Below are 18,044 nucleotides of genomic sequence, written 5' to 3'. Positions count from 1 at the left end.
GGCCATCAAGTCAGCAGAGTACAGAGCATGGGACAAAACAACTGCAAAGATGTTTGATGCTGTATTACAATGCTTGTCACAACCCCACCCGCCAGGACCTTTCCTCTGTGGGTCAGCCAACATAATCTTGACTGTCATATAGAGCACATATTGCTTAAACGAATTTAAGCTGCCTTTGACTCCTAGCTTTATTTGGATAGTATGTGAAATATACTGATTTCATTATTAACCAAACTTACTATTTTGATAATTCACTTTCTGCTTTTTTGCTGTAGAGCACGAGTTTTCAAATGTGTGAAGCCCTGAGGACTCAAAAAAAAAAAAAAAAAAAGCCACATAACATGGCCAGCTCCTGATGCAGAGAGCTATATCTTATGAACTGGTATAGACAGCTAGGGGCCAGAGCCGTGGGCCTTCAAAAAAGACGGAACCCAGCAGGTGATGTACAATGAGACTCTTTGGGATGGCAATGCCTGCCTCAGAATTTAAACTCCCTTAAATAGACCTTAGAATAAAATCAAGGTCTTCTGTGAACGAGCCCCTACCAGACTTTCCTTTTCCCATTCTCCAGACCCATTGACCATTCTGCTCCTCAAACAGACTTCATTGTGGTCCCAGGGGCTTTGCATTTACTATTCTTTCCTTTTTTATCCCCACTTTCTTTCATAAAAGCTTTATTTGAAATATAGTCCACATACCATAAAATTTACCCTTTTATAATTTATAATTCAGCAATTTTTAATATATTCACAGAATTATACAGCCATCAATCTACGATAGTTAGTTTTGGAACTTTTCATCATACCCCCAAAGAAACACTGTACCCATTAGTGATCCATCTCCCCCAGCCCCCATTCCCAGCCTTAGGCAATCACTAATCTACTTTCTCACTCTATGGATGTCCCTATTCTGGAAATTTCATATAAATGGAAACATACAACATGTGGCTTTTTGTGACTGGCTTCTTTCACTTAGCATAATATTTTCAAGGTTATCCATGTGGTAGCATATATCAATACTTCATCTTTATGGTTGAATAATATTCCATTGTATGGATATATCATATTTTATTTATCCATTCATGGGACATTTGGGTTTTTTCCACTTTCTGGCTATTATGAAAAATGCTGTTTTTGAACATTTGTGTATAAGTTTTTGTGTAGACACATATTTTCATTTCCCTTTGTTATACACCAAGGAATAGAATTGCTGGGCCACATGGTAACTCCATATTTAACTTTTTGAAGAACTGCCAAACTGTTATTCCAAAGTGGCTGCACCATTTTACCAAGAACTTCGGTTTCTTCACATCCTCACCAATACTTAGTTATTGTCCACCTTTTTTATTGTAGCTGTTCTAGTAGATGTGAAATGGCATCTCATTAACATTTTGATTTGTATTTCCCTAAAAACTAATGACGTTGCGCATCCTTTCAGTGCTTATTGACACCTCATATATATCCTTTGAAGAAATGTCTACTTAAATCCTTTACCCTTAAAAAAAATTAGTTATCTTTTTATTAAGTTAGAGAGTTCTTTGTATATTCTGGAAATAAATCCCTTATGAAATACAGGATTTGCAAATATTTTCTCACATTCCATGGGTTGTCTTTTCACTTTCTTAATGGTATTGTTTGCATCATAAAAGCTTTTAATTTTGATGAAATGCTATTCATTTATTTTTTTCTCTTATTGCTTGTGCTTTTAGTGTCATATCTAAGAAACCATGGACTAACCCAAAGTATTGAAGATTTGTTCTTATGTTTTCTTCTAACAGTTTGATAGCATTAGCTCTACATTTTGGCCTGTGGTCCATTTTGAGTTAATTTTTTGTGTATTGTGTGAGGTTAAAGTTACTCCAACTTTACTCTTTTGCATCCATTCATCCCAGCACCATTTGTTGAAACTACTGTGCTTTTTGTCTGGAAATGTCTTCACCAAAATCTTTGCATGGATGGCTTCATTTTGTCATTTGCATGTCTCATATTGATTACTACTTTATTATAGAGGCCTTCCTTGACCCTCTACCCAGTGTTGCATTCCTGTGTCATTCTCTGTATGTGCCTATCTCATGGTCTTCTTAGCAGTTTTGCTATCTGGAATTGTTCATTTAGTTACTTGAATATTATTTGTCTCTCTGCCTAGAATGTAAATGCCATAATAACAGTCTGCTTGCTTGTTCTCCATTCTAATGTCTGGCACATAATAGGCACTCAATGACTACTTATTGATTAAGTGCGTATTTATTGCTCCTATTGGTGTTTGATCCAGTGATAAGTCCTCTTTGCACTCTTGTTAATCAACCACTGACCATGTCCCTAATCTGGGTTCCAGACCTGTTTTTTCTTTTTTTTTTTTTAAAGATTTTATTTATTGATTTGTCAGAGAGAGAGAGTGTGAGCACAAGCAGGGGGAGCGACAGAGGGAGAGGGAGAAGCAGGCTCCTCGCTGAGCAAGGAGCCTGATGTGGGATTGATCCCAGGACCCTGGGATCATGACCTGAGTTGAAGGCAGACGCTTAACTGACTGAGCCACCCAGGCATCCCCAGACCTGATTTTTCTACTGAATTCATTCAACTTGCTGACTCTATGAGCTCCTTCTTGGTATGGTCCAGTCCCAATTCACATAGCCCCCATAGACCATGAAACCAATCACTTCATATTAAAACTCAAGTGTAATTTCCCCATATTTTTTCTAAGGGAAGGGATCTTGAAGTTCTGGCTTCCTTCTGCTGGGCAACTGTTTGCCTATCTGTCCCAAGCCCCAAACCAGGGGTAGAGAGTTCTGGGCCCAGCCAAGGGCCTAAGCTGCAAAGAGCCTTTACTGAGGCCAGGAGCCGGGAGCCTGTTATAGTGGTTGGAGCAGGGAGTTTGGGGATGGACAATGTGGCTATTGACACAATGCATGAGAGCCACTGACCTCAATCTGAGAGCCTGGACCACAGGTTCAGAAGCTTATCTTAATTCATTGACCATGCAGGCCCACACAGACCCAGTCTGACCTCATGGTTGGTAGCTAGTAGCTATTAACTTACAGAAGATAGAACTGCTCAGTTTCCCTCTCCTGGGGAAGCTGGGGGAATTTAATTAGCTGGAGGTGAGCTCTAACGATACTAATTATCTTCAACTTTACTGAGGAAAAAGAAGCCAATAATACTATTCACCAGCTTTGTTCCTTAGACTAAACAGTACCAGCGATAGTTTTGTTACTTGTAACAGGCCCCTGGTATAGATGGAAATGCACCGAGTCTGCAGTCAGCCCACCCTGAGTTCAATTCCTGACTCTGTAACTTACTAGCACGTTGCTTTGCCTCTCTTCCCTCACTGAAGATAAAATCTTCCTTTTCTGCCCCACTGGGTTGTTACAAACACCAAAAGGCACAGCATGTAAACATGCTCTGTAACCTGCAGTGTGCTGCCATGCTTCTCCTTCAGTTTCCTGCCTCTGGACAGCCCCACTCTGCCTTCCCTGAGATGAACTGGCCCCACCCATGCCCTCCTCCAGCTGTGGTTGCAACCTGCTTCTGACTTGTTTCTGGCACTTTTCCTGATTCTGGCTTAGTTGCTAGGCCCCTCTGGGTATTGCCCTGATGACTGTTTTAGGTGATGATAATGGGCAGTTTGAATATCACCTCCCCTGGGCAAAACTTGTTTTCCTTTCCCCCAAATCAGGGAGTTCTGTTATGTCTAATTTCTCCTCCTAATGGCCTTTCCCAGGCACCCAACAATTTAGTCTCTAGGTTACTTGAGCTTGGCAGGATGCCTCAGTTGCAGGCACCCACCCAATTCCTATTACTTAGTGGTACCCTCTCTTCTCTCCTTTATATTCCAAACTATTCACTTTTCAATCCAGTTATCAAGGGTCTATCGTGCTGACATGGTTAAGACCATGCTTGCACACTGTCTCTTTTAGCTAGTGCAGCCTTCTACAATGACAGCGCACTTATAACCTCTGTTGTATGGGTGAGGAGGCTGATGTTAGGCAAGTGAAGTCACTTTCTCCCCATGTGTGGAAGAGCCTGGTAGATTTTCCAAGCAATCCTTCTTCGTGTGGTTCCAAATGTTCTACATCTGTATTTATGCAGATATCAGACCGAGAATCTCTTAGTTACGGGTCAGTGATAGATCTCGGACTGAAACCATTTCTCCTGGGCCAATGTCCACCACCCTCTGCAGCCATGAGCCTCTGATGATACCTTATGCCCACCAATAAAACCCACCTGCTCTGAATTAGAACCACCTTATGTGGCTCTTTGTTATTCTTTTTATTTTGGAGCATTAGCCCTGTCTGGACCATTAGACTTTGACCTTTCTGGGGTCAAAAATCAAGGCCCATGCTCCACTATGTCCCATCTAGAGTCTAACACAGGGCCTACCCAATACAGTGTCCTATACAACCCATGCCCTAATTTTACCTTCCAGGGAGAGACCTGTGGACCCGCAGTTTGCGCAGCAGCATATCAGAAATATTGGGCATGACATCCAAGCCACTCTTTGACTCTTCTTCCTCAATAGCTGAGGAGAGTTCAGAAGGGAGCCCTGAAAAAAAACAAAGTGCTTAACTTATAAAATGTCTGAAACCACAGTAGCACTGTTGGCACCTTGCTTCAGTTTATAAGAACCTAATTATATGCTAGGGCCTTCATCATTGTTATCTTATCTTCACAATGATCCAATGAGCTAGAACTTAATCATCTCATTTTACAAGTAGGTAAGTCAAGACTCAGCAAGGTTAATAACTTAAAGTCATAAAACTAGTAACTGGCATAGTCAGACTTCAGACGATTTCATCTGCTTTAAATTCTAGTTCTTCCCATTGCTCCCCACAGTACCAAGCAGACTCCCGTGTTTGGGGTTCAAGGTTGGTTTCTGGCAACTGAAAGCTAGTTGTTCTTTAGCTGTAATATTTGGAAAAGTCCCCTCTCTTTGGCAGGCTTCTCGGGAGGCCTGTTGCCCAGTTATTCTTCCTAGTGGTTCAATCACCGGTGTCCTACCTAGAAATCTGATTCCATATCCCCAAACATAGAAATAGAAACAGTGTTTTTCCAGGGTAAAGCTAAGGTCATTAGATCTTTTACAGATCTCAGAAATAGGTGCCTCCTAGCTAAAAGAACCAATGAACAGCCTTTTGTTATCTCATAAAACTACCCTGGGTCTGTGCTCTGAAAGCAGAAAGAACCAACCAAGTATTCTCTTTCCCATAAATCTTTCTCCTCTTTGAAGACAGTTCTTGTACCTCTATAAAGCTTCCCTTCTCCAGGCTTTACCCTTGTTTTTCCAACTGCTGGTTGTCACCCACTATGGCCTGTGCCCTCTAGATATCATCCCCTTCCTGCACACATTCTGGTTGTTGCCAGATATGCTCTAACAAGCACTTAACTCAGGAACACGTGGGCAAATGTCCCTGGCATTAACTTTTGTTATCCATGCAGGGTAGACTCACTGTACCTTACTATGGGCTTATGGTACATTTAGGATTAAAAGCCTCAAATCTTTTACTTGATCCAAATTAGGTATCTTCATCCCGCAGTTATCCATGTTCTACCATCTCTCATGGGCAGGTTTCCAACCAGCTCAGTCATTTTCCAGAATTGTAGGCCAGGCCAGAGATCGGGACTAGAGGCATACTTGTGGTAGCCATCTAAGTGCAGCTAAGATTGGGAGTCATGTGAGTTAGAAGTTTCTCCAAAGGAGACCATGCAGAGAGAAGAGGAGTTATAGTTTGGCTCAAGGTAAAGAATATTTAAATATTTTGAATTTCCCAATAACAGAACAGTGTTCAGGAGTTTGCTGACACTCAGGATATCCTGGCAATGTCTGGAGGGCCATCTGTCAGAAATGGGGTAGTCAGTGATCCTTCTTTGGATATAAGATTGGATTAGATGTTCTCTTAGCTACCTGTCATCTCTTGGGTTCTGTCCTGGCACTTACTGCTCTCTGACATTTCCATGTGACAGATGATAAACCTTGTGGTGCCTCTGGCCTTCCTATACCTTTATGTATCCACACGGCACCCAGCAGAGAGATAATTAAGCAGTGGACTCCTGAGAAATCTATATAATTGAGCCATAGAAGAAATAATAATCAAGTAAAAGCCATAACAGGGGCTTTTGCCTAGAGAAGTTGCCTAGGTTGAGCCTCCCCTACCCCACCAAAAAAATAACTAGTTGGGCCTTCTAGTTCTGATAAGATGGCTATCCGAAGGGTGATCCTAGAACTTGTGGATCCTAAATCAGCCACCCTCCTCCTGAAGTCAACAATTACAAAAAATTTTAAACCAACCATAAATATACCAGCAACTCTCAAATATAAGAAAAGGCAATCATCTTTAAAAACAATGGCTAGAGAAGACAGAACTTCCTAGGAATAAATGTAGAGCTCCCACCCTTGACAGCCCTTTCTTCTTTCCTCAAAGGATCATTACTGAGAGGAAGATGTTAAGAGGAAGAATTCTGGCAAGAGTGTAATACCACAGAATGAGAAGGGAAGTAGACTGGGGGGGTGAGCAGGCAGCCTCCGGAGGAAATTCAGAAAGTTTCTTCAGAAAGGAAGGCTCTCCATGCTACTACAACAATACTCCAACAAGGGAAAAAACTGCCTGTGCTGCTCTTTGCTTTTCTTACTGAGTAGGAGGGGAGAGGAAAAGCAGAATGATTGCACAGCATTCTACCAGAGCTGATTATCTCAAACAATATGGAGGGATTTACCAGAAAGTAAGACAAAAGAAAAAATAAATAAAGCAAGCCCATCCAATAAAGTGCGGGCAGGAGACACATGGAAAGCCCCAGTTGAAGCTGCCTCTTACCCCTGACCACCACTTTTGAAAAATAGCATAGCGACCAAACTCCTTGGATTTTGTCTACTTTTTCCTTCCTCCGTCTGGCAGGGGAGTGAGAATGGCTGCTGGGAATAGTTGGGCCAAGTCTGGAAAATAAACACCTGGGCTGACTGTCTCTACAATTCTACCCTGAATTGGGAAAATAATCTATAATCTACTACTGCTTACCCAAAAGAATAAGATATGCCCACACTGTGGGGTGATAAACTCACGTGTTGGAGTATGAACAAAGTTAGAGAAAAAGAGTAGAAACCAATCCCACAAACACGACTGCCCACAGCTCCATCTGAACTTCCCCTTTTCCCCACTACCCAAGCAGTAATAAAGCAGACACAAAATACCCAGTCTTCAGCTAAGCACTGCAAGAAGACAGAGATCTCAGATAAAGTAGGAAGGAGTCAATGAAAATTGACCTTTACAATATATCTAGGTAAAGAGAAAATCCAGGTGAAAATATCCATATCAAAAAGAAATAAAATGAAAACAATGTCATGGCAACTACATGGCAACTAAGGAAGAAAGACTGAAGTATTTAGAGATTAAATAATGGACCTGTAGTTGAGATATTGGTGAGAAATTTACAGATTGTGGTGTCTTTGAACTAGTGAACAAAACAAAAGGAACAATGAACATATTCAAAGATACAGGAGAAGAAAATTTTCCTCACTTGAGGGAAAAGCTGAACTTGCAGATTGAAAGAGCATGTCATGTTAAGGAAAAATATATATATATATATATATTTCTTTATCCATATATATATCCATATCCATATATATACATGTATATCCATATCCATATATATATATTATGGAATGGATATGTATAAAGAAGTGCTTCTCCAACTGCCCTCATGGAAAGAGTAACCCATCTACCGGGAGAGGTGGAGGTTGAGGGCTGCTAGAAATCAGCTGGTCTCAGACTTCTCTACAACATTAAATACAGTGTAGCATCTACCAAGTTCTGAGGGAAAGAATGACCCAGAATTTAAAACTAGCCAAGCTGTCCTTCAGGAATAAAGATAGCATTTTTAAACATAGTAGAATTCAGGAAACAGCACCTCTGAGCCCTTCTAGGAAAACTATTGGATAATAAAATCTAGCTAAACAAGACATAAATCAAAATCATAAACTAGGGAATGGTGAGCGATCATAAAGAGACTGACGGTCAGCATTAAATCCTTTTACATATAAGCTTAGGGCTAACCAACTATGGAAATTATAGTTACAGAATGGAATGTAAATGTTAAAGCCTTGACAGTAAAAAAAGAATAATTTATCATTTGTATCTGTGGAGATGGAAGGATGGGAAGAAATATGAAGGTGGGAAGAAATGCTGTCATTTTCATCTTTTCCCATAGGAAGTCAATAATCCAAATTTGAAACATGTAGTGTAAAAAAAGTACCTCAATGACTCCAAACTCTTAATGCATTTCATAATGTATATTTTAAAACTTTTAAAAACTAATCTCTGTTCATCTCTCCCTCCAGTTCCCCCCTGCCTCATTTTGCCTTTCCTTCTCCTAATGTCCTCCATGCTATTCCTTATGTTGGAGGGAGAGATGAACCATGAGAGACCATGGACTCTGAGAAACAAACAGCGTTTTAGAGGGGGGGGGGGTTGGTTAACCCGGGGATGGGTATTAAGGAGGGCACGTACTGCATGGAGCACTGGGTGTTATATGAAAACAATGGATTGTGGATCACCACATCAAAAACTAATGATGTATTGTATGGTGACTAACATAACATAATAAAATTTAAAAAAAAACTAATCTCTGTTCTCTGGAGGAAGAAATTGCCAAAACTCAGTAATTCCCACAGTTTTACTCTGCTTTAATTCAAGTTCAATTAAATTTTCATACTTTTTATCTAAAATAAGTACATCTAGCAATATAGCATAATCTCCTTCCTTCCTCCCTTCCTCCTGAATTTGTGGGGAAGAGGGCATTTGTTAGAAGCTATATTTACTTTCTTTGTATTTTGCACTATTAGTTGAATATTTTGATAATGTGCAGGAGGTATTTTAACAGAACTATTTTAAACATATCTGCCGGTATTAGCTCGTTCCAATGAAAGCATTTGTTTCTGGCAATCTCCAGGACTTAGAAAAATAACTTTTGGGACTTCTGATTAAAGATGCTCTGAGACTCAGGATGACCCGCAAAAGGCCAAAGCTACTGGTCGGGGATAAACTTTCCTCAGATTGATCTTCTCAAGGAGGCCTTTTCCCTGTCTGAGATCTGAGGGCTCCGAGCTCAGACTGGGGGTGTCTAGAGGGACTTCCCACACCTCTCTCAACCTCCATGTCCAGATATCCAACCACTTTCTAGACGTTGTCCCTTGGATCAAGATGATGAAAACAATTTCAACAGCCACCATTATCGAACATCAACTTGCATTAGATGTAGTTTCTCATTCATTCCTTACAACAGCCTTGCAAGGCAAATACTGCTAAGCCAATTTTCTGTAAACTAGGAAACTTGGGCTCAGCTAAGTTAAGTAGATTTCCCACTGTCCCAGCTAATTAGTGGTAGAACCAGATGCAAAACTAGGTCTGCCAGACTGGGGCATCCAAGCTGCTCTCCATGGGCATTCAACACAACACATCCAAATCCGATCTTGCTGTCTTCCTCCTCAGGTGAGCTCCTTCCTCCTCTTCTCCCCATCCTCATTAATGACACCATCACCCACCTTGGCCATGTGGACACACACCTGGTTGTCTTTCTGGTCCTCCCCTCTACCTGTCTCCTCACTAAGTCCTGCCAAGCTGACCTCCAAATAGCTCTCAAACCTGTCCCTCCTATGTCTCCTCCTGTCCATCTCAATCTACAGCCTTATCACCTCTCACCGTGCTGTTTCCATACCCTTTTACCGGTCTCCCTGTAGCCTCTCCCATTTCAGGACAGCTTTCATAATTTGTTGAGAAGAGTTATCCCCAAACTCAGCTTTAATCCTGGTGCTTCCTTATCTGCATGTTTCTCTGGCTTTCCAAGGGGTCCTGAATGAAGTTCAAACTCATTAATTGTCCCTCAAAACCTTCACTCTCCCCGCTTCCCACTTATACTCCGCCCTTACTGCCCATCTCTCTAAAACACGTGACGCACACTTAGTTCACATGGGATCCCTTCTATTCCTGAAACGTAACGAGAACCAGAAGGTGCCTGTGTGCTTTTGCTCCTGCTGTTTCCTCTGCCTAGGATGCCTTTCTTTCCCTCAGCTCAAAACTGCTCCTCCTGGAATCCTGCCCTGACACACTCACCCCTACTGAGCTGCTTGCTTCTTCCTCTGTGTTCCTAGGTACTTTGTATTGTAAAGTCTTAACACAATGTATTATAGTGACGTTGTCTACCCTTGTGTTTCCTCTCCTAGAAGGTGAAGGTGAGCTCATTCATTTCTTCAGTATTCATTGAGTGCTTACTATGATTCAGGCAACGAACTTGGAGCTAGGGATATAATGCTGAGCAAAACAGGTCACTGTCCTCTGGGAGCTTGTTACCTCATGGGACAGAGATTAATTAGAGAAACACTCAAACATCACATTTCATACCGTGGTAGATTTTATAAGACAATTATCATATGGTTTCACTCATATGTGGAACATAAGCAATAGCACGGAGGACCATAGGGGAAGGGAGGGAAATCTGAAGGGGGAGAAATCAGAGCGGGAGAGGAACCATGAGAGACTATGGATCCCAGGAAACAAACTGAGGGTTTCAGTGGGGGCGGGAGCTGGGGGGAGGGGTTAACAGGACGATGGGTATTAAGGAGGGCAAGTGTTGTGAGGAGCACTGGGTGTTATATGCAACTAAGGAATCATTGAACGCTACATCAAAAACGAATGATGTAATATATGATGATTAACATAACAATAAAAAATTTAAAAAAACGAATGATGTACTACACAGTGGCTAACTGAACATAATAAAAAAAAAAGACAGAAGGATCTGGAGGTACTGGAAAAGTGTTCCCTAGAAAAGTGACATTTGAGCAGAAATCTAAAGACTGAATGAGAGTTCATTAGGCAAAGAAGATGAGAGGAAAAACATTCCTGGTTCTGTGCCTGTGCCAATCCAAGAAGGAGGAATGAGTTGCTGAAGGAAGGCCAAGATATTGAGAGGGAGGAGAGTGGCCCTTGAAGATGTGGGAAAGGGAAACAGGGTTAATTACACAGGGGAAGAGCAGAATGAAGGCCCCTGAAGCTGCTGAAACAGACTTGAATTTCAAAGATTCCTCTGGCTGAGTATGGACAGTGGATTGAGCTGGGTGAGGAGGTCAGGAGTGCTGAGAGATGGGACAGAGGTTGTTGAGGTAGCTGAAGAAACCAATAATGACAGCCAAGAAAAGACCCTCTTCTTGATGGCAGAGCCTGAGTCTTTTTCACCTCTGCATTCCCAGCATGCCGCCTGGAACTAGCTCACAGTCAGCCTCACATCTTTGGCTTGAAATGGCCTGCAAATGACTAGGACCCAAACATCCTACAAATGATCTGTGAAGAGAACTTTTTGGATTGTTGGAAAGACCAGATGCAGCAGGAAAGAGCCTACCAATCTTCAGAAACTGAAGGAGAGCCAAACTTCTTAAGATTCCAGAATGTTCTGATAAGGATCTCCCCCATCTCCCAAAGGAACAGCCAACAATCATCATAAGAGACTCGAGTTTTCCCTATGAGCTCATATACACTGTTGTAATTAGAGCTTGCAAAAAGAGCTAGCCTCTTTAGCTTTCAGTGAGGGCTCCCAAAGTCTTTCATCCTGGATATGAGAGGGGATGATTCAGAATGTTCAGAATGTAGGAAAAGGAAGTCCCCACTTGGCAGATATCAGTCAAACACATGTGGCTGCTCACCACATCTCCAGCACCATCCTACATGTACTGAGGAGCACACAGGACAACATCCCATGTGTGATAAAGTTCTACAACCTCGATTATAGGAATTAAAATGCATGGCAGGTTTCTGCTGGAATAAAGACCAGTATCACATAAAAACATTATATCAGCCTATAGTACTATTATTATACCCATTATATAGATGAGCAAACTGAGCCATCTAGAGACTAAGAAACTTGCCCAAGGCTATGCAGCTAAGTGTTGAAGCTTGAGCTCTTAACCACCCAGATCCTAGAAATGAGAGAAAAACGAGAGCGAGGGCACATAGTAGATATCTAAATTGGTATAATTTTTATAAGTTAATTTGGCAATATGTATATGTATTTAAATATAATGACTTTTGATCAAGCAGTTCCACTTCTAAGATATTATCCCAGGGCAAAACTTATGTATTTCTATAAAGATACATCTAGGAGAATGTATAGGAATGCAGAGAAGAAACTAAGGTCCCTGAATGATTATGTGGAGCAGAGCCACCTGCTAACCTGACAGCTTGCCTTAGAATCATTATTCAAGGCTGAGACATTCTTCTCGACCCTATAGGTTATCATACTTCAGGGCCTCTATGTCACAGCAACTTAGATTTTATCTTAATTAATGCAGAAAGGTTGCAGAATACTTTAAAAGAAATACGGAGAAAATTTGTGAGTACACATAAAAGAAAATACAACATGACCAAATGAATTTTATTCCAGGGCCACAGGGTTTATTTCTAAATATGGAAAATTATTATTATATTAAATGATATAATTTACATAATTCTTCAATAGATACCCAAAGCAAATTGATAAAATTCAATATAAATCTTGAAACTTTAAAGACAAGAATATTTCCTTAAAATAATAAAAATATAAAATACTATACTATATATGTAAAATATATAGTATATATAAACAAAATATATAAAATATATAAATATACTATATGAAATAATATATTTTTATATTTTATATATTTTATCTTATTACATATATCTTTTTCTATTTAGTAATATAAAATATTAAATAATAAAATAGTACATCTATTTAAGAATCAGACACAACATGAGTCTTCAAATAAAAACACAAAAACAATTCAATTAAAAACAGAAACAAGGCAAGTGTTCTCCTTATCACCATTATCATATTAGAGAATGTTGCCAAAGTAGAAAACATAGACAGATACACAAGGGAAGTACACACACACATGCACAAATACACAACCAAGACAAAGAGTGAATTCAATAAAATAAAAATAACAGATTATGAACGTGAAAAAGGCATTGTGCAAGGTGGTCAAGAGCCTTCGGATTTGGTCACATCTGGGTTCCAAACCTGGCTTCAGAAATTAATAACCATGTGAACTTAACCTCCCCAGTCTTCAATTTCCTCATCTGTAAAATGGGTATAGTAAGGCCTACCTCCTAGGTTTGCTATGAGCATTAAGTGAAATATTATCAAATGCTTACACCAGTACCTGGGATGCAGTAATCACTCTAGTTATAGCAATTGTGCTAGTTAGTCACTGTAGTAATCCCTGTACCATTTCTTAATATACAAGAAACATGTATAATACCAAGCAGCATTCGTCTATGCCACTGATTGTCAGCTAGGAAAATCTAATGAAAAGAGTCTTCTTTATAAATAGGTAAGAATATACAGAATGTGCCCCAATAAGAGATATGGAGACCTGTACAAAGAACCTCAATCTTTTATAGGAAAAGGAAAGGAAAACCCAAATTAATAGAGGGACAAACCATGTGTCCGAATGAGAGCTAAATGTTTTCAAAGTTAGTAATTTAAAAGTCTATAAACTATAAAACAAACAACACTGGGACAGTTCTTCTGAATCCAGTGTGTAGCTTTAGAGCAATCGCAATTAAAATGTTATATAAAATGGCATAAATTTCACTTAGAGAAATAGGTAGGTAAGAGGCAAAATTAGAAAAGACCTGTAATCCTTGAGTCTTATTTTAGAGCTAAGAGCCTTCTGAGGTCAGCTAGTCCAAGAGGGAACAGAGGTTGAAGAACATATTTAAAGATTCCTTCAGTTGGTTCCTGGACCGAGACAGGAACTCAGATCTCCTGACTTTTTGTCCAGTTGCTCTTTCCATTATTTTACATTGAATCTTTATATCTAGAACATAATCAATATTCTGAAAAAGATGAACAGTGAGAGAGAAGTAACCTTACATAATATATTAATTTTGTATTATAAGGCAGCAGTAATTAAAATGCTTCAGTATTGATCAGAATAAAAGAGAATCAAGGGCTCAGAACTAGTGTTTGGTATATATAAAAAAGAATGTAGTATATGATTGTCTAAGCCACAAAATAATAAGAAATATACATACTATTAAAATATTATCGAGGTAACAGGATCTTAAATTTCCAAATACCTATATCTTAAAATAAATGCCACAGGTATTAGCAAAATAAATATAAATAGATCAAACTATAGACAAACTATTAGAAAATAGATTTGCTATCCCAATTAAGGAGAAATAATGTTTTTATAGTGACTTAAATAATGGAAGACTTCAAAAGAAAAGATAGGCAAAGATGATTATAAAAACTTTACAATTTCTCTAAAAAAAATGGTACAGGGATTACTATAGTGACTAACTAGCACAATTGCTATAACTAGAGTGATCACTGCATCCCAGGTCCTGGACTAAGCATTTGCTTTGTTAAAAAGCAAAAAATGATGGGATGAAAAAGTACTGAGAAAAACACAAATCCAACAAGAGGATATATAATATTTGTAAATACTTACACACCCAACATAGGAGTACCTAAATATAAAACAAATATTAACAGACCTAAAGGGAGAAATTTTCAGCAATACAATAATTGTAAGGGACTTTAATACCCCCATTTTCATCAATGGATAGATTATCCAGACAGAAAATCAATAAGGAAACATTGGCCTTACATGACACATCAGACCTGATGGACCTAATAGACATATACAGAACATTCTACCCAAAAGCAATAGAATACATATTCTTCTCAAGTGCACATGGAATATTCTCTAGGATAGATCATGTTAACAGGAACAAAACAAGTCTCTCAATAAATTTAAGAAGACTGAAATTACATCAAGCATCTTTTCCAAGTGTAATGGTATGAAACTAGAAATCAATTACAAGAGAAAAGTATAGTACAGGTTAGTATCTATAGAGTTTACATATATACCAACAAAAAATAAACCAACAAAAAACCTAAGGCCCATATGGACACTTGGGTAAAGAGATGAAAAGCTAATCTACCCACTAAGAAAAAAACAGAGTAATTAAATATTTAAAATGATTAAATTTGAACTTGCTTGCTAGCAAATTAGTTGAAGTAATAACAAAGTGGCATTTATTATCTAATTCTAACTATATTCTGGCCCATAAGGAGTGAAAGCAAAGCAAAGTCCAGTGCTGGTAGTTCTTAGGAGAAAGACTCCTCAGTCTTTGCAGGTAGCAGTCTACATTGGAAGCAATTTGGTAAATGCAAATGTTTCTACACTTTGACCCAGTGAATCTCAAGCCTGAGAATTTGTTCAAGGGAATAACTTGAAGGAAGAAAGAAAAAAACTATGAGTATAGAGTTGTTTAGGGCAGGTTGGTTAATCATGGTTAAAAGAACTGTAAACATCTGAAATACCCAGCAATCAATTCATCAATGCAAAGATACACCCATTAAATGATAAATAAAAGGACGTCAAAATATATGGAATCAGTTATGAAAGAAGTTCAAAAAGTAGAAACAAGAAATTATAGCTACACAAATCAATTGTGAAAAACTTACAAATGCAGGTCAATACTGGAAAGAATAAAAATTGCATTTTTTCAGAATTTATGGGGTTGTGGGGCAAATTTTAAGATAAATCTTTTCCTAGTGTTTTGAAGCTGCACATTAAAAATTAAAAGTAGAAAAGTGTATCATATTTTTTTCAAAAGATTTCCTCTAAAGATGGTTAATTTTCTTTAATTAGGTTTTAAAAAGTTGGAAATTTTACTTCTGGGAATCTTGTTAATGTTGAATAGATAGGTGTTAGTTAACTATATTTCAGATCAGGGCTTCCAAAATAGTTGGTGGCATGTGGGCATGCCCATACAACAATCCTTAAGCAGAAGGCTTCTGTGCTAAGAGTGACTACAGGTAGCATGACCCATAGAAGAGGTGAGCCAGGAGGTGGGGGGGGCAGGAGGGAGGCAGGAGATCCAAAGTCTTATTTTCTGAAGATGAGTCTGGCAGGGTGGGTGGGTGGGTGGGGATTTGCCAGGCCAGGGAGGAAAGGGCTAGGGTCTGGACTTTGTGGTGACAGCAGATTAGAAAGCAAGAGATGACTCTGATGTCTTGAAAAGAGGAACTGTTCTATTTGAGTGACTTCCTGGGTGTGAGAGGAAAAGGAAGTGTCAAAAGTTGAGGCCCGGGTCACCCTTCCAGGCTTCCTAGGTGCTAACAAGGCTCAGGGAGGGGTGGCAGGGTCTGGAAGAGGGGGATGGTTTGAAGGAGACAAGTTTAGAGGTTCTCTGAGTGGGCAGGAAACATAATCTGATTCATTCATTTATCTGCAAATATTTACTGAGGGCCTCCTGTGTGTTTGGTCCACACTCGCCACTGGGACAAAGACCCTGACAGAAGTCTAGTGTTAACACGTTCACCTCCTTTTATCTGGTAAAAATGAATCCAGCCCTGGCCTGAGGAGAGCATCTGCCCCAACCCTACCTACCTTTTTCCTGCTCAGCCACTTCACTAAGTTCTGGAAGCTTGAGCCCCACTAAGTTCTGATTTCTTATCAGGATGTGCTCCTTTTTAGGAAAAGAAAACAACATTTCAGATGATAACATCAGGCGGAACTCTTCTCTTGTTCTGTTTATGGCTCTGTGACCACTCAGCCTTATGTGGGAGGCTGCCCCTAGTGGGGCAGCCTCAAAGGTGGGTGGACAGTCATGACATGGTGACATATGAAGGGCACCTGGAAGACTGCTCCTCTCCCAGTCCATAAACTTGCCTGAAACCCCACCATTAGCACCACATTTCTCGGGTTAAGAATTGTCCTTGGCATGGTCTGCCTTTTTTTTTTTTTTTTTTTAAGATTTTATTTATTTGACAGAGAGACACAGCAAGAGAGGGAACACAAGCAGAGGGAGTGGGAGAGGGAGAAGCAGGCTTCCCGCCGAGCAGGGAGCCCAATGCAGGGCTCGATCCCAGGACCCTGGGATCATGACCTGAGCCGAAGGCAGACGCTTAACAACTGAGCCACCCAGGCGCCCCGGCATGGTCTGCCTTTTAAATAAGGCTGTGGGCCTCAGGGCAAATGAGCTCCAGCCACACTGTGGCTGAGAGCTATACGACAAACAGAAGCAGAGCCCAGGGCTCTGGGGATAGGGTGGTCACCTGGATGTGTTATGGAGCTTCTGCTGGAAATGATTTTGGTGAGCTCATGACTGTGCTTCAAGCTAGCTAGAGCTTCCTGTCCTGTTGTTCAGGGCAGTAAATGCCCATTTCCAGGAGTTGTGACCTGTCCTACCCCCATTTCCTCAGTGGCTGGTTATGGCACCCCTTGAGTTGTTAAACTCTCCAGACAAATGAGGCCTGCGAATTGCTGCCCCACGATACTGCCCGGGGCCTCAGCAGTCAAAGCCCAGGAGAGATGGGGATGCTGACCACAGGTCAGTCAGCACCAGACCAGCACTTCTAACATCTGACAGATCTCCTCGCCTCTTGTGACTTATGCTTATGAGGGGATTTTCAGTCGTAGCAGGGCCCACTTGAGTTGTTTGCCCCCTGGTAAGGAAGGAAAGGAAGGGGCCAGCAGAGGGTGCTCATGGCTCAAATGGAAGTAATTGGCCAGGGCCCTTTACCTGTTTCCTTAGCAGCTCCCCGGAGCCTCCAATTCAGAGAATTGTAGAAAGTTTCTGAATAGGAATGAGGTTTCTGAATAGGACACATGTGTCCCTGCTAGCACAGAAACCTCCTCACTTGTGCTTTACTGCTATAAGGTACCTCTTTTCCTTCCCCATGTCACACGCATTCTGTAGGGGAGCCAGGGGAGCCTTGTCCAGTTTTAGCTGTGAGGGTGCCAGGTCCCTCCCCATGGAGCCCCTGTAGCCTGGGTTGGCCCTCTGGGGAAATGGGACTGGATAACGATTCCTTGTCCTGTTAATCTCTTCTCACCCTCACACCCTGTCTCTGTCCCCTACATTGGTGGATACTCCCAATCACCCCCTGCATAGGGTGGCAGCCCCATGGGAGACTACTGTGCCTGGTTTGATGGCCAGTGAAAGTTGGGGACATCATGGACACTGGAAGAAATTCACCACAGAGGGAGCAGCCCCTCATGGC

At 40.6% G+C, this 18,044-nt stretch overlaps 1 protein-coding gene across 1 annotated transcript in view; it reads right to left on the bottom strand.

The window, feature by feature from the left end:
• Nucleotides 1-18,044, bottom strand: part of IRAG1 (inositol 1,4,5-triphosphate receptor associated 1) — a 119,097-nt gene that overhangs the window by 31,246 nt on the left and 69,807 nt on the right. Inside the window, exons 10-11 of the mRNA XM_028116978.2 lie at nt 16,429-16,507; nt 4,416-4,539 (exon numbers count right to left, since the gene is read on the bottom strand). Of these exons, the coding sequence (XP_027972779.2) occupies nt 4,416-4,539; nt 16,429-16,507 (203 nt within the window). The remainder of the gene's footprint in view (nt 1-4,415; nt 4,540-16,428; nt 16,508-18,044) is intronic.

The sequence above is a fragment of the Eumetopias jubatus genome, unplaced genomic scaffold (assembly GCF_037043125.1).
Source record: "Eumetopias jubatus isolate StellerSeaLion01/CBP00866 unplaced genomic scaffold, mEumJub1_p1.0 scaffold_13, whole genome shotgun sequence".
NCBI classification, from domain to species: Eukaryota; Metazoa; Chordata; class Mammalia; order Carnivora; family Otariidae; genus Eumetopias; species Eumetopias jubatus.
The sequence above is the reverse complement of the archived record's forward strand: the minus strand, read 5'-3'. Positions and strand labels throughout refer to the sequence as shown.